Here is a 21504-nt window from a genome sequence, read left to right on the forward strand (position 1 = left end):
AAAATTTTGCTTTTGTTTTGGTGAACATGTTTGTCAATTAGGGTGTGTAGGGTGAAAATATGGTCTGATGTTCTCTAATTTGGTAAGAATCCAATTTGGATTTTATTCAGGACATTGTGCTCCTCAAGGAAGTTTATAAGTCTTTTGTTTATGATACTACAGAATACCTTCCCCAGGTTACTGTTCACACAGATGCCTCGATAGTTATTTGGGTCAACTTTGTCTCCACTTTTGTATATGGGCGTTATGAGTCCTTTGTTCCAGATATCAGGGAAGTAACCGACACTCAGAACCAAGTTGAAGAGTTTTAGGATAGCCGATTTCATTTTATCGTCAGTGTGTTTAATCATCTCGTTTAGGATGTCATCTGCACCGCAAGCTTTTCTTGGTCGCAGGTCCTTGAATTTTTCAAATAGCTCTTTTTCAGTTATTGGGGAGTCTAACGGGTTTTGGTAATCTTTTATGGCCAATTCGAGCTTTTCCAGTTCTTTACATATTTGATCTTGCTCTGGGCTTAGTGTGTTTTTCTGGTATAATTTTTCAAAATGGTTTTCCCATGTGTCTCCATTTTGAATGGGCAATTCGTCGTGTTGTTTTTTGTGTAATGCATTCCAGTTGTCCCAGAAACAATTAGAATCAATAGATTCCTCAATGGAGCTGAGTTTATTCTTAATATACTGTTATATCTTGGTTCTGAGTGTGTTTTTGTATTGTGTTAGTGCCTGACAATAAGTAAGGCGTAATTCCTCGTTTTCTGGTTGTCTGTGTTTTTGGTTTGATATTTTTCTCAGTTTTTTCCTCATGTTATGACAGTCTGAATCAAACCATTTTTCATGGTTTTGGGTTTACTCTTGCGAGATTTCAGGTTCGACATTGATGCCAAATTATCAAAAATATTATTTAGGTTATTCACTGCCAGGTTTACGCCTTCTTTATTGTGAGTGTATGTGTTTTCCAGAAAGGTGTCCAAGAGAGATTGAGTTGATTGACTGCTAATTGCTTTCTGGTATTTTTCCGTGTTGTTTTGGGCCCATCTGTAGGATTTTTTAACGTTGTACAGCTTACTGGGCTGTGTTTCTGTGTTGGTTGTTTCTGTCCTTTTAAGATACGCAGTAATTTGGCTGTGATCTGACAGTGATGTTAGTGGTTTGACTGTGAATGCTCTGAAAGAGGATGGGTCCAGATCTGTAATCATATAGTCTACGGTGCTGATGCCAAGAGGTGAGGAATAGGTTGATCTTCCTAGGGAGTCTCCTCTGAACCTACCATTGACAATGTACAGACCCAGGCTTCGACAGAGCTGCAGGAGCTGTTTTCCGTTTGTATTTGTCTGTTTGTCGTAGTTATTCCTGTGTAAATGAAAAGGGAGATCAAACTGGTTATTCCCAAATATGTAATTATTCCCCTGAGTACTGGTAAAGTCTGGTTCTTCACCAGTTCTTGAGTTGAGGTCACCACAGATCAACACACTTCCCTGGGCCTGGAATTGGATAATCTCCCTCTCAATGTTGGAGAAGGTGTCCTCTTTGAAGTACGGGGATTCTATAGGGGGGATATAGATTGCGCAAATGAAAACATTTTGCATGCTAGAAATGATGTCTTTCTTAATCTTGAGCCATAAGTGGTTTTCGCCCTTTTTTATAAATTCAATGTAATTCCTAAGCTCTGCTTTAAACCAAATCAGTATGCCTCCAGAGTCTCTGCCCTGGGTTACTCCTGGCAGTTTATTGGAGGGGACCACCAGCTCTGTGTACCCAGGGGGACAACCAGTGGGCCCTTCTCCTCTACACCAGGTTTCTTGCAAAAAGATAATGTCCAGATCTTTGATTTCATCTAGGAACTCTGAGTTCCTGCTCTTCAGGCCAAGCACAGAAGAGCGTAGGCCTTGGATATTCCAGGTTGAGATGCACAAGGATTTCATGCTAAGATTGGTCTTTTACTGTGATAGGTGTGTGTGTGTTTGTCGTGTTAAATGAGGAAAAAAGAACATTTCAAGTGTCTATAAATGCTGAGAATATATAGCTGCAACTCTTTCTAACAACTAGTCATTATGCTTCCTGATCCATAAGGCGGGAGCAGATGATGCTGAGCATCTGCTTTATGTCTCTCAATGGATTGTCTCTGCCTGTAGTATTGCTTACATAGAAACATAGAAGATAGGAGCAGGAGTAGGCCATTCGGCCCTTCGAGCCCGCTCCGCCATTCAATGAGATCATGGCTGATCATCCAAACTCTAGCACCCGGTCCCTACACCGACAGCCATCCCACCCAAGCCCTATCCCCGTAACCCCGTAACCCCACGTATTTAATCCCCCCTAACACTAAGGGCCAATTTTTATCATGGCCAATCAACCTAACCCGCACATCTTTGGACTGTGGGAGGAAACCGGAGCACCCGGAGGAAACCCACGCAAACACGGGGAGAATGTGCAAACTCCACACAGACAGTCACCCGAGGCCGGATTTGAACCCGGGTCCCTGGCGCTGTGAGGCAACAGTGCTAACCACTATGCCACCGTGCTTATATCCTGAGCACCTCTCCCTCTGCCGGGCTGGGGTGGTCCCGCTCCCCTGTAGGGCAGGAGTGGTGCAGGTCGGACATTGGTGTTGTGCTCTGATGGCGTGTATGTGGGGATCCTCTCTGGTCCTGGTTGGTGTGGTGGTGGTCTATGTAGTGGTCCTGGGCTGTACCCCGCTGGTCTCTGGTGTCCTCTTGGAGTCTGGTTGTGGACCTGGTTAAGAGCGACGTCCTTCAGGGCCTTAGCAAAGACCGGCACTAGCTCCTTGTGGAGATGGACGTGGTCGCGAAGACATTCCACATCGAGGGTGGGATGTTGGGCCAGGTGCACGATTTGTTTTAATTCACAATCTCTTGCTATGCTAGCATTTATCTCGTGGATTGTACTGTGGTTAAAGTCTTTTCTCGGCAACAATGTGGAAACAGTGATTCTAGTGTTTGAGAAAGTGGTGCTTGCCTTCTCAATCACTGTTCGGAGCAACGTTTCCACCCTTTTCTGCTGGGCCTTTAGGTCATTTGTGCCGGTGTGTATTATGATGTGTTGCAGGGAGCCTAATCGGGTTGTGGTCAACAATTTCAGGGCTTTGTCTGATGTTGGGCACCAGATCTTGTCTACTTTATGTTTAGGGAAGAGCTTTTTCTCCAGGAGGAATCTCCCATTTGAGTCCATGAGTATTACGATGTCAGCCTTGTTGGTGTTTACTGGCTGGTGACTCTCGCCTGGACTCACCGGTTGTGTGTTGGACTGGGGGGGGTCGTGTCTGGTGTGTGCGCTCCTCTTGTGAGCGGCTCAGCTTTGGTTCCAAAGTGGGGGGGGCATATTAGGCTTCATTGTGCTGGTTGGTCTGTGTGGCACTCCCTGTAGTGTGGGTCTTCTGCTGTTGCTCTGTGGAAAAGTGCAGCTGCTCAGTAGGGCTCTGCACTGTCTTGTCTCTGGCCTCTAGCTGCTGGGCCAATGCCGCTATCTCTCCCCTGTAGCTCTCCCTGTCTTTCTGCAGCTCTTTCACCTGCTTCCCAAGTAAAGTCAGCTCTCTCTTGTGGCTCTCCCTCTCTTGCTTTTGTTCTTGCTTCAGTGCTGAAATGCTGCTTTCTTGATCGCTTTTCAGTTTAAGGACATCCTCTTTAAGCTTAACCAGCTCTATCTCCAGCTGGGTGAACTGCTCCTGTAATTGTACCAGGGAGCTGTGGGGCCCCAGGGTGTGTGCCTGGTCAGAACTGGGGGGCTCATTCACCTCCTGGTTAGGCTGCTTTACTCCTGGTGAGCTGCAAGTGGTGGGGAGAGTGTGTGTGGCTTTCTCTCTGGTAGTTACACTGGGGCTGGTCAATTGTACCATGGAGCAGTGGGGCCCCAGGGTGTGTGCCTGGTCAGAATTGGGGGGCTCCCTCACCACCTGGCACTCTCCAGGCCCCGTCCTCACTCTCCAGGCTCAGGCCGCCCCTCCCGGTCTGGGTCTGGAAGCCGCTGTTTCCCGCTCCCCCCTCTCCGACCCCGCGGTCCCTGGGCCTCAGTCTCAGCCCTGCCCCTCGGGCTTTCCCCGGGCTCAGGCTGTCCCAGTCTCTCTCCCAGTCTCTCTCTCCCAGTCTCTCTCTCCCAGTCTCTCTCTCTCCCAGTCTCTCTCTCTCTCCCAGTCTCTCTCTCCGTCTCTCTCTCTCTCTCTCTCCCTCCCAGTCTCTCTCTCCCCCAGTCTCTCTCTCTCTCTCTCTCTCTCTCTCCCAGTCTCTCTCTCCGTCTCTCTCTCTCTCTCTCCCTCCCAGTCTCTCTCTCCCAGTCTCTCTCTCTCTCTCTCTCTCCCAGTCTTTCTCTCTCTCCCAGTCTCTCTCTCTCTCTCCCAGTCTCTCTCTCTCTCCCAGTCTCTCTCTCTCCCAGTCTCTCTCTCTCCCAGTCTCTCTCTCTCTCCCAGTCTCTCTCTCCGTCTCTCTCTCTCTCTCCCTCCCAGTCTCTCTCTCCCAGTCTCTCTCTCTCTCTCTCTCTCCCTCTCCCTCTCTCCCTCTCCCAGTCTCTCTCTCCCAGTCTCTCTCTCTCTCTCCCAGTCTCTCTCTCTCTCTCTCTCTCGCCCAGTCTCTCTCTCTCTCTCTCTCCCTCCCAGTCTCTCTCTCTCTCTCTCTCTCTCTCTCCCAGTCTCTCTCTCTCTCTCTCTCTCAATTCAATTCAATTCAAATGCTTTATTGGCATGAAAGTTTACAGAGAACCATATTGCAAAGCTTACACAACAAAAAAGTACAGTTTTCCAACATTCTGTCGGTGTCAAACAATTTTGACCCTTGTTCGGTACATACAATATTACTTTTAAACAATATTAATTTAAACAGTCTTTGTACATCATTGGGTACATTCAATATTAATTTTAAACAGTCCTCAGGTTGTGACATGTTGTTACATATTGGGCACCAAGGTATGGTCTGTCTCCTTCTCCCAGGACTAATCTTAATTTTGACAGGTCATCCAAATCCTTGAAATCTGGGGTTGTTTGGCTGAGCTTGTTAAATAATATGTTTCTTGATGTGTTGAATTTTTCGCATTTTAGGAGGAAATGCATTTCTGTTTCAACCTCGCCGGTCAGACATTGATCGCATATTCTATTCTCTCTGGGCTGCCAGGATTTCTTGTATCTGCCTTTTTCAATTTCCAGTTGGTGGTCGCTTAGTCTGTACCTGGTGAGGGTCTGTCTCTGTTTTGTGTCTCTGATGGTCGAGAGATAGTCTGCCAGTTTATATTCTCTTTTTAGGGCCCGGTAACATTCTAATCTGCTTTGGCTTTCGGTTATTTTGTTCCAATGTTCCAGGTAGGTTTCTTTGCATTGTTTAATGATTTGGTTCACTGTGTTGGTCTGGGACTGGTCAGGGTCCGGCTGAGTAGGAGTACTTAGTTTCAGTAGCAGCTGACTCAGGGGACTCTTTTCTGGGTTTAGCTCTTGGGTCTGGAAGGCTTTAAAATGAAGGGTGTCTGGGGAGCTAGTTTTGAGGTGATTTAGGAATTTTAGTGCTCGTTTTTGGATGTTTATTATCAGTGGGTATCTGCCTAGTTCGGCTCTGCATGCATGTGTTGGTGTTTTCCTTTGGGTGCGAAGGATGCTTCGGCAAAATTCTGCATGTAGGGCTTCTATTGTGTGTTTTTCCCATTTAGTGTAGCTATGGTGATTTAGCGGGCCCCATACTTCACTACCGTACAGCGCAATGGGCAGGATTATGCTGTCAAATATTTTGAGCCAGATTTTGATTGGGATTTGGATGTTGTAGAATTTTCTTTTTATTGCATATAGGGCTCTTCGGGCTTTTTCTTTTAGCGCATTCACTGCTATGCTGAAGCTCCCTGATGCTGTAATGGTTAGACCAAGGTAAGTGTAGCTCATAGTGTGTCCTATGATGGTATCACTGAGAGTAAACTGGTATTTCTTTTCCTGACACCTGGGCCTTTTTTGAAAAATCATGATGTTGGTTTTCTTTAGATTTACTGTTAGAGCCCAGTTTTGGCAGTATTTGTCGAGTAGGTCTAGTTGTTGCTGTAATCCCTGTTCTGTGGGAGACAGCAGAACCAGGTTGTCCGCATAGAACAGGGATTTCACTTCTCCATCCAGGAGACAGAGACCCGGTGACTCGCTTTGCTCCAGCATGTCTGCTAATTCATTTATGTATATGTTGAACAGGGTCGGGCTCAAATTGCAGCCCTCTCTCTCTCTCTCTCTCTCTCTCTCTCTCCCAGTCTCTCTCTCTCTCTCCCCCAGTCTCTCTCTCTCTCTCCCAGTCTCTCTCTCTCTCTCTCTCTCTCTCTCCCAGTCTCTCTCTCTCTCTCTCTCTCTCTCTCTCCCAGTCTCTCTCTCTCTCTCCCAGTCTCTCTCTCTCTCTCTCTCTCTCTCCTAGTCTCTCTCTCTCTCTCTCTCTCCCAGTCTCTCTCTCTCTCCCAGTCTCTCTCTCTCTCTCTCTCTCCCATTCAATTCAATTTCAATTCAAATGCTTTATTGGCATGAAAGTTTACAGAGAACCATATTGCCAAAGCTTACATTGCAAAAAGGTACAGTTTTCTAACATTCTGTAGGTGTCAATCGATTTGACATTTGTTGGGTACATACAATATTACTTTTAAACAATATTAATTTTAAACAGTCTTTGTACTTCATTTGGTACGTTCAATATTAATTTTAAACAGTCTTAATTTTAAACAGTCCTCAGGTTGTGACATGTTGTTACATATTTGGCCCCAAGGTATGGTCTGTCTCCTTCTCCTAAGACTAATCTCAATTTTGACAGATCATCCAATTCCTTGAAATCTGGGGTTGTTTGGCTTAGCTTGTTGAATAATATGTTTCTTGATGTGTTGAATTTTTCGCATTTTAGGAGGAAATGCATTTCTGTTTCAACCTCGCCAGCCAGACATTGATCGCATATTCTATTCTCTCTAGGCTGCCAGGATTTCTTGTATCTGCCTTTTTCAATTTCCAGTTGGTGGTCGCTTAGTCTGTACCTGGTGAGGGTCTGTCTCTGTTTTGTGTCTCTGATGGTCGTGAGGTAGTCTGCCAGTTTATATTCTCTTTTTAGGGCCCGGTAACATTCTAATCTGCTTTGGCTTTCGGTTATTTTGTTCCAATGTTCCAGGTAGGTTTCTTTGCATTTTTTTAATGATTTGGTTCACTCGGATTGGTGTTTGGACGGCTGTGTTGGTCTGGGGCTGGTCAGGGTCCGGCTGAGTACTTAGTTTCAGTAGCAGCTGACTCAGGGGACTCTTTTCTGGGTTTAGCTCTTGGGTCTGAAAGGCTTTGAAATGAAGGGTGTCTGGGGAGCTAGATTTGAGGTGATTTAGGAAGTTTAGTGCTCGTTTTTGGATGTTTATTATCAGTGGGTATCTGCCTAGTTCGGCTCTGCATGACATCTGGGCCTTTTTTGAAAATCATGATGTTGGTTTTCTTTAGATTTACTGTTAGAGCCCAATTTTGGCAGTATTTGTCGAGTAGGTCTAGTTGTTGCTGTAATCCCTCTCTCTCTCTCTCTCTCCCAGTCTCTCTCTCTCTCCCAGTCTCTCTCTCTCTCTCTCTCTCCCAGTCTCTCTCTCTCTCCCAGTCTCTCTCTCTCTCTCTCTCCCAGTCTCTCTCTCTCTCTCTCTCTCTCTCCCAGTCTCTCTCTCTCTCTCTCTCCCAGTCTCTCTCTCCCTCTCTCTCCCAGTCTCTCTCTCTCTCTCTCCCAGTCTCTCTCTCTCTCTCCCAGTTTCTCTCTCTCTCTCTCCCAGTCTCTCTCTCATCTCTCTCTCTCTCTCTCTCCCAGTCTCTCTCTCTCTCTCTCTCTCTCTCTCTCCCAGTCTCTCTCTCTCTCTCTCTCTCTCTCTCCCAGTCTCTCTCTCTCTCTCCCAGTCTCTCCTCTCTCTCTCTCTCCCAGTCTCTCTCTCTCTCTCTCCCAGTCTCTCTCTCTCTCTCTCCCAGTCTCTCTCTCCCAGTCTCTCTCTCTCTCTCTCTCCCAGTCTCTCTCTCTCTCTCTCTCTCTCTCTCTCCCAGTCTCTCTCTCTCTCCCAGTCTCTCTCTCTCTCTCTCTCCCAGTCTCTCTCTCTCTCCCAGTCTCTCTCTCTCTCTCTCCCAGTCTCTCTCTCTCTCTCTCATCCCAGTCTCTCTCTCTCTCTCTCCCAGTCTCTCTCTCTCTCTCTCCCAGTCTCTCTCTCTCTCTCTCTCTCTCTCTCCCAGTCTCTCAGTTCAGTTCAGTTTCAGTTCAAATGCTTTATTGGCATAAAAGTTTACAGAGAACCATATTGCCAAAGCTTACATAGCAAAAAGGTACAGTTTTCCAACATTCTGTAGGTGTCAATCGATTTGACATTTGTTGGGTACATACAATATTACTTTTAAACAATATTAATTTTAAACAGTCTTTCTACTTCATTTGGTACGTTCAATATTAATTTTAAACAGTCTTACTTTTAAACAGTCCTCAGGTTGTGACATGTTGTTACATATTTGGCCCCAAGGTATGGTCTGTCTCCTTCTCCTAGGACTAATCTCAATTTTGACAGATCATCCAATTCTTTGAAATCTGGGGTTGTTTGGCTTAGCTTGTTGAATAATATGTTTCTTGATGTGTTGAATTTTTCGCATTTTAGGAGGAAATGCATTTCTGTTTCAACCTCGCCAGCCAGACATTGATCGCATATTCTATTCTCTCTAGGCTGCCAGGATTTCTTGTATCTGCCTTTTTCAATTTCCAGTTGGTGGTCGCTTAGTCTGTACCTGGTGAGGGTCTGTCTCTGTTTTGTGTCTCTGATGGTCGTGAGGTAGTCTGCCAGTTTATATTCTCTTTTTAGGGCCCGGTAACATTCTAATCTGCTTTGGCTTTCGGTTATTTTGTTCCAATGTTCCAGGTAGGTTTCTTTGCATTGTTTAATGATTTGGTTCACTCGGATTGGTGTTTGGATGGCTGTGTTGGTCTGGGGCTGGTCAGGGTCCGGCTGAGTACTTAGTTTCAGTAGCAGCTGACTCAGGGGACTCTTTTCTGGGTTTAGCTCTTGGGTCTGAAAGGCTTTGAAATGAAGGGTGTCTGGGGAGCTAGATTTGAGGTGATTTAGGAAGTTTAGTGCTTGTTTTTGGATGTTTATTATCAGTGGGTATCTGCCTAGTTCGGCTCTGCATGCATTTGTTGGCGTTTTTCTTTGGGTGCGAAGGATGCTTCGGCAGAATTCTGCATGTAGGGCTTCTATTGTGTGTTTTTCCCATTTAGTGTAGCTTTGGTGATTTAGCGGGCCCCATACTTCACTACCGTACAGTGCAATGGGCAGGATTATGCTGTCAAATATTTTGAGCCAGATTTTGATTGGGATTTGGATGTTGTAGAATTTTCTTTTTATTGCATATAGGGCTCTTCGGGCTTTTTCTTTTAGTGCATTCACTGCTATGCTGAAGCTCCCTGATGCTGTAATAGTTAGACCAAGGTAGGTGTAGCTCATAGTGTGTCCTATAGTGGTATCACTGAGGGTAAACTGGTATTTGTTTTCCTGACATCTGGGTCTTTTCTGAAAAATCATGATGTTGGTTTTCTTTAGATTTACTGTTAGAGCCCAATTTTGGCAGTATTTGTCGAGTAGGTCTAGTTGTTGCTGTAATCCCTGTTCTGTGGGAGACAGCAGAACCAGGTCGTCCGCATAGAACAGGGACTTCACTTCTCCATCCAGGAGACGGAGACCTGGTGACTCGCTTTGCTCCAGCATGTCTGCTAATTCATTTATGTATATGTTGAACAGGGTCGGGCTCAAATTGCAGCCCTGCCGGACGCCTCTTCTCTGGGTGAAGAAATCGGTGCGTTTGTCTCCAATTTTGACCCCGCATTTGTTTTTCAGATACATTGATTTAATAAGGTCATAGACTTTGCTCCCTATTCCACACTGAAGAAGTTTATAATAGAGCCCTTCGTGCCATATAGAGTCAAAGGCTTTCTTGAAGTCGATGAAACAGGCGAATATTTTCCCATTTTTTGTTTGGTGTTTATGTTTTTCAATGAGGGTGTGAAGGGTATAGATCTGGTCGGCGGTGCGGTGTTTTGGAAGAAAGCCTATTTGGTTTTTTCTGAGGATATTATGTTTGTTAAGAAAATCAAGTAATCTACTATTTAGAATACTGCAGAATAACTTCCCTAGACAACTGTTGACACAGATGCCGCGGTAGTTATTTGGGTCTGATTTGTTTCCACTTTTATATATGGGGGAGATTAGTCCTTGGCACCAGATATCGGGAAAACAGCCTGAGCGTAATATGATGTTGAATAGTTTGAGTATCGCACCCTGCATCTCCATATTGCTGAACTTTAGCATTTCATTTTTGATGTTGTCTGGGCCACAGGCTTTCTTTAGGTGGAGAGATTTTGTTTTTGTGGCCAGTTCTTTCCATGTGATTGGGGAGTCTAGAGGGTTTTGGTTGTCTTTAATTGTTGCTTCTAATGTGTGGAGTTTTTCTGTGACCTGATGTTGACTTGGGTTTGTTTTGTTTATTGGGATGTCTTTGTAGAGGTTTTCAAAATGTGTTCTCCAGATGTCGCCATCTTAGATTGGTAATGCTTGCAATTGTGTTGTACTCAGGTTATTCCACATTTCCCAGAATTGTTTTGGATTGGTGGAGTTTTCAATTTCTTCGAGTATTTTGTGGGTATAGTTTTGTGTTTTGTTCCTAATGGTGTGTTTATATCTTTTGAGGGTTTCATTGTATCTAGTACGTAGGTCCGGATTGTTTGGTTGCCGATGCTTTTGGTTTGATATTTTTCTCAGGTCTTTTCTGGCATTTTTGCATTCGTGGTCAAACCATTTCATATTTTTATTTTGTCTTTTGTGACTCTTCCTCTTCTGTTTCACGAGGTCGGCTTTTACAGCTGCCTCATGGAAGATCATATTTATATCCTCTATGGCCGTGTTTACACCATCTCTGGTGATCTCATATAGATTTTCTTTAAATTTTGAAATTTTACTTGTGAGATCAGGTGAATTTAGTGCTGTGATGAATTTATCTCCACTGTCTGGGGCCCATCTGTATGTCTGGTTTATTTTATGTAGCTTACTGTGTTCCTTTTTTGTGTCTGTAGTTTGGGCAGAAAGTTTAAGGTACACATTTATTTGGTTATGGTCTGAGAGGGGGGATTGCTGCCTGACAGTGAATGCGTTGATATCGCAGGGGTCCAGGTCAGTGATTGTATAGTCCACCACACTAGACCCAAGAGTTGAGGAGTATGTGAGTCTCCCTTGGGAGTCCCCTCTGAACCTACCATTAACTATGTACAGGCCTAAGGCTCGGCAGAGTTGCACTACCTCCCTACCGCTTTTATTTATTTCACGATCAAGGTTGTTCCGATTTGCGATGGCTGGTGTGACATCTAAAGGGGTCTGGCCAAACACATGGTTGTTTCCCTGTGGGTCTATGAAGTCAGGTTCACAACCGGTCCTTGCATTTAGGTCCCCACATATTATCACCTTTCCTTGGGCCTGGAAATGGCTGATTTCCATGTGGAGAGTATCAAATAACTCCTCTTCGAAATATGGCGAATCTATTGGAGGTATGTAGATCGCACATAAGTAAACATCTTTTTTTGCTATTCCTATATTTTTATCTAGTTTTAGCCATACGTGTGATTTCCCCTGTTTTACCGGTGAGATGTGTTTGTCCAGTTCTCCCTTATACCACACCAATATTCCCCCGGAGGTTCTGCCCTTGCGTGTTTTAGTGTTCTTTACTGAGGGCACAATGATTTCATGGTACATTGGAGGACAGTGGGTCGGCATGTCCTTTTGGCACCATGTTTCTGTTAACACAATTATATCAATGTCTTTTATAGCTTTTAGGAATTCAGGGTCTGTACTCTTCATCCCAAAAGTTGAGGAGCGGAGGCCCTGGATATTCCAGCAGCTTATGTGGAAAGAACGCATTTATATAGTTCAATAAAACGAAATAAAATGGACCTATTTTGTGGGATGAGTGTGGAAACACTATTTTCTATAATGCTAAATGATGATTTAGTATAAATTTCATGAGGCATGCACATATATCTATCTAATAATACTGATAAGATAACAATAATGATAATGATAAATAACAATATTAATAATTTCTCCGGCTTTCTATCAGGCTGTTCAGCATCGTCATGATCTTTCTCAGTTCTTGGTCTACAGTCTGTGGTCTAGAGGGGGGTCTTGGGTCAGGTATAAAAGCACGGTTCTGTTGTTGGTTTTGTAAAGGGGGGTGGGGGACATTGGTGGTCCTGTTTGGGCTCCCAATGGTAGAGGGGGTGGGAGGGCTGCGTCTTTTGGCAGTGTTTATGAGGTTTCTTGCGAAGACCCACATCCGCTGTTTGAGTAGATGTATTTCGTCATAGAGGTCCCTTGTGTTGATGTTTGGATGATGGGCCAGGGAGACGTTGGGGAGAACAGAACATCTCGTGTCGATCTCCCTGTTGGTGTTGTGGATTATATAGGCTGGGGTGTCCTTTCTGGGCAGTAGTGTGGAGATCACGATCCGCGCCTCGGGGAATTCCCTGCTGGCCTTTTCTGCCATCCTGCTCACCGCCCAAGCCGTGCCTTCCTGTAGGGTGCGTAGGTCGTTCGTGCCTGTGTGGATCACAATCCATTTGGGGCTTCCAAGGGATTCTTTGTTCAGGATCTTCATTGCTTGGCCTGTGTTGCTGCACCATTTTTTCAGGACTTGATGGTCTGGGAACAGCCTCTGGGGGTCCAGAAACTTTCCGTTGGAGTCGGTCAGCAGGACCGCCTGAGGGGCTGGTTTTTCAGACTGGGTAACAGTAGTCTGGGTAGGGCTCGCCTGGTGGCTGGTCTCTCTCTCCCAGTCTCTCTCTCTCTCTCTCCCAGTCTCTCTCTCCCAGTCTCTCTCTCCCAGTCTCTCTCTCCCAGTCTCTCTCTCTCTCTCCCCAGTCTCTCTCTCTCCCCCAGTCTCTCTCTCTCTCTCCCCCAGTCTCTCTCTCTCTCTCTCTCCCCCAGTCTCTCTCTCTCTCTCTCTCTCCCCCAGTCTCTCTCTCTCTCCCCAGTCTCTCTCTCTCTCCCAGTCTCTCTCTCTCTCTCTCTCTCTCTCTCTCCCAGTCTCTCATTCGCTCCCTCCCCTCGCTCCCCCATGCTCCCGCTCTCGCTCTCCCCTGTTCTTTTTCTCTCTCTCATAACATAAGAAATAAGAGCAGGAGTCAGCCATACAGCCCTTCAAGCCTGCTCTGCCATGCAATACAATCATGGCTGATCATCGACCTCAACTCCACTTTCCCACCCGATCTCCATATCCCTTGATTCCCCTAGGATATACAAGTATATTCTTCCTTAGATAAGGAGACCAGAACTGTGCACAGTACTCCAGGTGTGGTCTCACCAAGGCCCTGTACAATTGTAGCAAGACTTCCTTACTCTTATACTCCAACCACTTGCAATAAAGGCCAACATGCCATTTGCCTTCCTTATTGCTTGCTGTACCTGTATGCTCGCTTTCTGTGTTTCTTGAGAGAGATTTGGGAGTCCTCATGCAACACCTACATTTGAAAGTTTCTCACCATTTAAAAAATATTGTTTTTCTATTCTTCCTACCAAAGTGAATAACCTCACATTTCCCTACATTATACTCCATCTGCCACCTTACTGCCCACTCACTTAGTTTATCTATAACCCTTTGCAGATTCTGTGTGTTCTCCTCACAGCTTACTGTCCCACCTAGCTTTGAATCATCAGCAAACTTGGATACATTACACTCGGTCCCTTCATCTAGGTCACTAATATAGATTGTGAATAGCTGAGGCCCCAACACTGATCCTTGCGGCACCCCACTAGGTACAGCCTGCCAACCTGAAAAAGACCCGTTTATCCCTGCTCTCTGTTTTCTGTCTGTTAACCAATCCTCTATCCATGCTACTATATTACCCCCAACCCCATGAGCCCTAATCTTGTGTAATAACCTTTTATGTGGCACCTTATTGAATGCCTTTTGGAAATCCAGATATACTACATCCACTGGTTCCCCTTTATCCACCCTGCTAGTTGCATCTTCAAAAAACTCTAATAAATTTGTCAAACAGGATTTCCCTTTCATAAAACCATGTTGACTCTGCCTAATCATGTTATGATTTTCTAAGTGCCCTGATTCCACTTCCTTAACAATGGATTCCAACATTGTCCCGACGACTGATGTCAGGCTAACTGGCCTGTAGTTCCCTGTTTTTTCTCTCCCTCCTTTCTTGAATAGCGGTGTTACATTTGTGACCTTCCAATCCGCTGGGACCATTCTAAATCTAGGGAATTTTGGAAGATCAAAACCAATCCATCCACTATCTCTTTAACCACTTCTTTTAGAACCTAAGGATGTAGGCCGTCAGGTCCAGGGGATTTGTCGGCTTTTAGTCCCATTAGTTTCTCTAGTACTTTTTCTCTACTTATATTAATTACGTTAAGTTCCTCACCTTCATTAGACCCTTGGTTCCCCACCATTTTTGGTATGATTTTTGTGTTTTCTACTGTGAAGACAGATACAAAATATTTGTTTAACGTTTCTGCCATTTCCTTATTCCCCATAATAATTTCTCCTGTCTCAGCCTCTAAGGGACCAATGTTTACTTTTGCTACTCTCTTCCTTTTTACATACTTGTAGAAGTTCTTACAATCTGCTTTTATATTTCTTGCTAGTTTTCTCTTTCTAATTTTCCCTTTTTATCCATTTTTTGGTCAACCTTTGCTGGTTTCTGCAACTCTCCCAATCCTCAGGCTTACTATTATTCTTTGCAACATTATAAGCTTCTTCTTTCATCTAATGCTGTCCTTAACTTCTCTTTAGTTAACCACGGTTGGATCACTTTTCCCGTGAAGTTTGTTTCTCAATGGAATGTATTTTTGTTGAGAATTATGAAATATTTCTTTAAATGCTAGCCACTGCTTATCTACCACCATACCTTTTAATCTATTTTTCCAATCTATCTTCGCCAACTCGCCCCTCATACCTATATAATTGGCTTTATTTAAGTTTAAGACTCTAATTTCGGACTTAGGCAAGTCACTCTCCCATTCTCTCTGTCCGTCTCTCGCTCCCATTCTGCCTATGTGTCTTTTTTTTATTCGTTTATGGGATGTGGGCGTCGCTGGCAAGGCCGGCATTTATTGCCCATCCCTAGTCGCCCTTGAGAAGGCGGTGGTGAGCCGCCTTCTTGTACCTCTGCAGTCCGTGTGGTGAAGGTGCTCCCACAGCGCTGTTAGGGAGGGAGTTTCAGGATATTGATCCAGTGACGATGAAGGATTGGCGATATACTTCTAAGTCAGGATGGTGTGTGACTTGGAGGGGAACTTGGAGGTGGCGGTGTTCCCATGCGTCTGCTGCCCTTGTCCTTCTAGGTGGAAGAGGTTGCGGGTTTGGGAGGTGCTGCCGAAGAAGCCTTGGTGATTTGCTGCAGTGCATCTTGTAGATGGTACACACTGCAGCCACGGTACGCCGGTGGTGGAGGGAGGGATTGTTTAAGGTGGTGGATGGGCTGCCAATCAAGTGGGCTGCTTTGTCCTGGATGGTGTCGAGCTTCTTGAGTGTTGTTGGAGCTGCACTCATCCAGGCAAGTGGAGAGTATTCCATCACACTCCTGACTTGTGCCTTGTAGATGGTGGAAAGGCTTTGGGGAGTCAGGAGGTGAGACACTCGCTGCAGAATACCCAGCCTCTGGCCTGCTCTTGTTACCACAGTATTTATGTGGCTGGTCCAGTTAAGTGTCTGCGTCTGTGTTGCCGGCGTCTGTCTCTCTCCCTGGCGCGCTCGCTCTCTCTCCCTGGTGTGCTCTCTCTCTCCCTCTCTCTCTCTCTCTCTTTCCATCTCCCCATGGTTTATGTGCGATAATGTGTTCAATGACTCCTCCCCGGTTGATGTGGCCAATTGCTGTGCTCACTAGTCTCTCCTCCCCCACCCCTCAGTCTCTGTATCCTGGTGACCGTGTGCCTCACCCAGGCCTGGATGATGTGGCGATTCATTAATTTCCAGCTGCGACGGTGGAGAGAGTTCCGAGTGGAGCAGGCGTCCCGCAGGAAGGTCACTGGAGTGACGGCAACGAGGGGGAGGGTCATGCGCAGGGAGCCAGGTCAGTGCTGGTGGGGGGCGGAGGTGGGCAGCGGTCCGTGCCGAGGGTGGGGGGCGGGGGGCGGGAGTCAGTGCAGGAGGGGTCAAGTGGGTTTCGGGGATCAGTGCTGGGGGTCGGATGGGGTTCGGGGGTCAGTGCTGGGGGTCGGATGGGGTTGGAGGTCAGTGCTGGGGGTCGGATGGGGTTCGGGGGTCGGCTGGGCTTTGGGGTTCGGGGTTTCCTGGGTCTGGGCTCTCAGTAACTCCACCTCTTTCTCTCTCGCAGGTCACCATGAGAACGGTTTGATCAAATCGGAGAACGGAGCGTCACCGAGAGCTCGAAAAACCAGATCACCCTAAACCGGTGTGGTGGGGGGGAAGGGAGGGGGGGGGGCGCGACCAGACCACCAGGCAACAACACCACAGTGCACGGACCAATCACACGGCATCACTTCAGCCCTGGCAATAATTCCCAGCATCACCCAGTTGGTTAATTTTCTTTCAATTCCCCCCGCCTCCTCACCTCAAACACGGCCTCTGGGATTTGGTTTCCCCTCCGTCCCCTCCCCCTCTTCAGATGAAAGTGTGGTATTCAACTGTGGGGTCATGACATTGAGCCCTCCCCTCAACCGACACCAAAACAAGCACACACTTTACAGGAGGACTCACTAAGCAGAAGCATGAACCCAGGCTAAGTTACCCTTCCCCACAGGCTCTGGTCAGTTGTACCTCCTTACCCCACACCAGGTCAGATCAGCTCACTCAGCACAGGCTGGGCTCTTGCTGCTCTGTGTGGGGCTCAGCACCATGCTCTGTGGCTGAATGGTGTAACTCATGGCTGCATGGGGCTTGTGTAGTTGGACACGGGTCAGTCTGTGCCCCAGCAGCACACTCACTACCTACCCAGTGATCGTCACCGTGCCACAGTGCCCCCTCCCTCGGGGATCCGTCTCCCCATAACTCTGCGGGAGGATGTCTGTGTCTGGGTAACGGGCGAGGCTGGGCGACCCGCTCCCTGAGATCAAGCCTTTAGCCGCTCTGCTCCAGAGCTCCCCAAGAGCGCAGGTGATTGCTGGATCACGGCAGGGGTCAGCACTGTGACCCTAACTGACACCAGTCTGGGGGCTGCAGTCGTGTAAACCGTGAGCACAACTGTAAATAAAAGTGCAAATTAAATGTTGAGTGTGTGTTGGTAACTTATGTATCTGAACATTCAGGCTGGTTGCTGACACTTGGGGAGGGGGGGTGTCACTCTCTCTGGGGAGAGGTTGAATGCCCTGATCTCTCAGCATAGACTGGGCAGGTCAGTTGTCGGACACTTTTGGGAGGTGGGTGAGGGGACCGTGGTTGCTGGAACCCAATGTTACCGAACGAGAGGCAAATCGGAGATCGGCGTCCAATAGTCTGCAGGCTGTGTTTGAAATATCACTTTATTGAAGCTCGGTAACACTCCCAATTACAGAGATCGCCGTTCTTCTCCTATTTGATAGCGACAGTTAAAGTTTTTGGATGCACGTTGATCTCAGGGTCCTACAGGAACGCACTGCGGTGTACGGTTATCTCCCTGGTACTGCGGTGTACGGTTATCTCCCTGGTACTGCGGTGTACGGTTATCTCCCTGGTACTGCGGTGTACGGTTATCTCCCTGGTACTGCGGTGTACGGTTATCTCCCTGGGGGACACCGCTATCTCCCTGGTACTGCGCTTCTGATGGTCTGGTGTTGAGGAATTGTCTACATTCCAATGGCACCAGCAAACAGTCCTCACCGCCCGTCCCCGCGGCAGTTGGGTCTTGGTCACTGAACGACACAGAGCTGGAGAAACAAAAACACAATTAGTGGCAAGAGAGGGTAACAGGTGAGGAGGAGGGGTTGATTACTGGCGGTGAGGGGGTTTAACCAGTGGCTGATTACCGACGGTGAAGGGGGTTCCCAGCGGTGACGGGGGATGGGCAGCAGCCACGTTATGAGAGACCCCCATATGCACGGAGTACTGCTGGACTCTAACCAGCGAACGCCTTGCAGCCGACCAGTGCAGAACTACACCAGGCGGGCTGGCTCTGTCCATTGGACCAGGCAAAAAAGAAAGACAGACTTACACTTCTACAGCGCATTTCACAACCACCGGACATCTCAAAGCGCTTTACAGCCAATTAGGTACTTTTGAAGTGGAGTCACTGTTGTAATGTGGGAAACGCAGCAGCCAATTTGCACACAGCAATGTGAAAATGACCAGATAAGCTGTTTTTGTTATGTTGGTTGAGGGATAAATATTGGCCAGGACGCCGGGGATAACTCCCCTACTCTTCTTCAAATAGTGCCATGGGATCTTTTACGTCCACCTGAGAGAGCAGACGGGGCCTCGGTTTAACGTCTCATCTGAAAGACGGCACCTCCGACAGTGCAGCGCTCCCTCAGCACTGCCCCTCCGACAGTGCAGCGCTCCCTCAGTACTGCCCCTCCGACAGTGCAGCGCTCCCTCAGCACTGCCCCTCCGACAGTGCAGCGCTCCCTCAGTACTGCCCCTCCGACAGTGCAGCGCTCCCTCAGTACTGCCCCTCCGACAGTGCAGCGCTCCCTCAGCACTGCCCCTCCGACAGTGCAGCACTCACTCAGTACTGCCCCTCCGACAGTGCAGCGCTCCCTCAGTACTGCCCCTCCGACAGTGCAGCGCTCCCTCAGTACTGCCCCTCCGACAGTGCGGCGCTCCCTCAGTACTGCCCCTCCGACAGTGCGGCGCTCCCTCAGCACTGCCCCTCCGACAGTGCAGCGCTCCCTCAGCACTGTCCCTCCGACAGTGCGGCACTCCCTCAGCACTGCCCCTCTGACAGTGCAGTGCTCCCTCAGTACTGCCCCTCCGACAGTGCAGCGCTCCCTCAGCACTGCCCCTCCGACAGTGCAGCGCTCCCTCAGCACTGCCCCTCCGACAGTGCAGCGCTCCCTCAGCACTGCCCCTCCGACAGTGCAGCGCTCCCTCAGCACTGCCCCTCTGACAGTGCAGCGCTCCCTCAGCACTGCACTGGAGTGTCAGCCTAGTGAGGCGATGACTGGCAGTTATGTGAAACCCACAGTGTCCTGGAGTCTATGGAGAGACCTGGCTCGGGTACATGTGGGTGAGAGCAGGATCGGACTTCATTGTCAAACCTCACTTGGTTGAATAGCCGACTGGCACTTGGTGAAGCCCTGGAAGGTGCCCAGTGGCTGTACATCAGCAGGACTCGGAAGGGAATTAAACTGGAAATGAACAATGAAAGAGTGACTGACCGGACTTTCTGCTCCATCTCCTTCTGTTGGGTTTTCATGGATTCCTGCCCCTTCCTCTCCTGTGCCTTCTGCCAGAACGAGTTCAGAGTCTCGGGCGGGAAATCGGCAGCATTTTCTTCCAGGAAATTGTAGACATACTCGTCGGCATCGGTGATGGTGAAACGCTGACCAAGAACTAGAGCGAAAAACACAGCTCACGTGAGAGAGGTTGGCGGCAGTGATTAGGGCAAAGGGGGAGAACAAGGATCAGAAACTGAAGGATAGCAGCGAACACACGGAGAGAATGGTCACCGTGTCCAGAGAGAGAGAGAGAATGGTCACCGTGTCCAGAGAGAGAGAGAATGGTCACCGTGTCCAGAGAGAGAGAATGGTCACCGTGTCCAGAGAGAGAGAGAATGGTCACCGTGTCCAGAGAGAGAGAATGGTCACCGTGTCCAGAGAGAGAGAATGGTCACCGTGTCCAGAGAGAGAGAGAGAATGGTCACCGTGTCCAGAGAGAGAGAGAATGGTCACCGTGTCCAGAGAGAGAGAATGGTCACCGTGTCCAGAGAGAGAGAGAATGGTCACCGTGTCCAGAGAGAGAGAATGGTCACCGTGTCCAGAGAGAGAGAATGGTCACCGTGTCCAGAGAGAGAGAGAATGATCACCGTGTCCAGAGAGAGAGAATGGTCACTCTGGCCCTGGCTCAGTAAAACACCACCCATGGCAAAGGTCAGGACCTGCTGGGAGTCCTGTGTCACATGACTAGGGGTTACTCTCCCGATGACCTCTGGTCACGTTACTGGGGGGTTCACGACCAACACTGACCTCGGGTTACATGGCCAGGGGGTCATGTCCCCACACTGACCTCGGGTCACATGGCCAGGAGGTCATGTCCCCACACTGACCTCGGGTCACATGACGAGGGGGTCATGTCCAGGAGGTCATGTCCCCACGTTGACCTTGACGATTATTAGTCTCCCCGTGAGTACCTTCAACAACCGAACAGATAGCCAGGTCCTTGGCCGTGTAGAATTCCGGATTTTCCACATTGCTTCCCGGTTTGGGAATCTTTATCTTTGACAAAATTTTCCCTCCAGTTCTCCCGGAGTTGCGGAGTGGAGGTTCGAAGATGCTGATCTTGTCAGTGGCCACATGGAAGCTGAGGATAAACCGTCGATTGTAATCGTCAGGGTTCCTGGACTTCTGCAGACGAGAGAGAGGGAGCGGCTCTAACAACAGGCACCGGCCGGCATTCCCCACCATCTGACTAGTGTGGGACTGAACCCCACACAGAGCAGGAAAGGCCCAGGCTCCATCCCTGGCCTGTGCTGAGTAAGCTGATCCTCCTCCCACCTCCCCACTCCCCCCCACCTCCCTCCCCACTCCCCCCCACCTCCCCTCCCCCCCACCTCCCTCCCCTCCCCCCCACCTCCCTCCCCTCCTCCCCACTCCCCCCCACCTCCCCTCCCCCCCACCTCTCTCCCCCCCCACCTCCCTCTCCCTCCCACCTCCCCTCTACCCCCTTCCCACCTCCCCTCTCCTCTCTCCCCCCACCTCCCCCCCTCCCACCTCCCCTCTACCCCCACCTCCCTTCCCACCTCCCCTCTACCCGCCACCTCCTCTCTCCCCTCCCTCCCCCCTCCCCTCCCTCCCCTCTCTCTCCCCCCTCCCCTCTCTCCCCCCTCCCCTCCCCCTTCCCCCCCAGTGAGCCTAACATCAGTGGTAGGGAAATTATTGGAAAAAATTGAGGGACAGTGTTAGTCTCCGCTTGGAGAGTCAAGGATTAATCAAGGATAGTCAGTATGGGTTGTCAGGGGGAGATCATGTCTAACCCATTTGATTGAATTTTTTGAGGGGGTGACTAGGTGTGTGGATGAGGGTAGTGCAGTTGATGTAGTCTACATGGACTTCAGTAAGGCTTTTGACAAAGTCCCACATGGGAGACTGGTCAAGAAGGTAAGAGCCCATGGGATCCAGGGCAATTTGGCACATTGGATCCAAAATTGGTTTAGTGGCAGAGGGTGATGGTCGAAGGTTGTTTTTGTGACTGGAAGCCTATGTCCAGTGGGGTACCGCAGGGATCGGTGCTGGGTCCCTTGCTGTTTGTAGTGTACATTCATGATTTAGATATGAATGTAGGCGGTATGATCAGTAAGTTCGCAGATGATATGAAAATTGGTGGAGTGGTAAATAGCGAGGAGGGAAGCCTCAGGCTACA

The 21504-nt window shown here is 48.3% G+C and overlaps 2 protein-coding genes across 2 annotated transcripts in view; one reads left to right on the forward strand and one right to left on the reverse strand.

The window, feature by feature from the left end:
* tram2 (translocation associated membrane protein 2) overlaps positions 1-17221 on the forward strand; it is a 135965-nt gene extending 118744 nt beyond the window's left edge. Inside the window, exons 9-10 of the mRNA XM_085978689.1 lie at positions 15900-16063; positions 16328-17221. Of these exons, the coding sequence (XP_085834815.1) occupies positions 15900-16063; positions 16328-16401 (238 nt within the window). The 3' untranslated portion in view covers positions 16402-17221. The remainder of the gene's footprint in view (positions 1-15899; positions 16064-16327) is intronic.
* Positions 17222-17453: 232 nt separating this feature from the next.
* The window catches only part of efhc1 (EF-hand domain (C-terminal) containing 1), a 76978-nt gene continuing 72927 nt past the window's right edge, over positions 17454-21504 (reverse strand). The window contains exons 9-11 of the mRNA XM_085977090.1: positions 20276-20489; positions 19305-19479; positions 17454-17855 (exon numbers count right to left, since the gene is read on the reverse strand). Of these exons, the coding sequence (XP_085833216.1) occupies positions 17564-17855; positions 19305-19479; positions 20276-20489 (681 nt within the window). The 3' untranslated portion in view covers positions 17454-17563. The remainder of the gene's footprint in view (positions 17856-19304; positions 19480-20275; positions 20490-21504) is intronic.

The sequence above is a fragment of the Somniosus microcephalus genome, chromosome 3 (genome assembly GCF_052327205.1).
Source record: "Somniosus microcephalus isolate GS21.2 chromosome 3, FLI_Smic_1.0, whole genome shotgun sequence".
Classification (NCBI taxonomy): domain Eukaryota; kingdom Metazoa; phylum Chordata; class Chondrichthyes; order Squaliformes; family Somniosidae; genus Somniosus; species Somniosus microcephalus.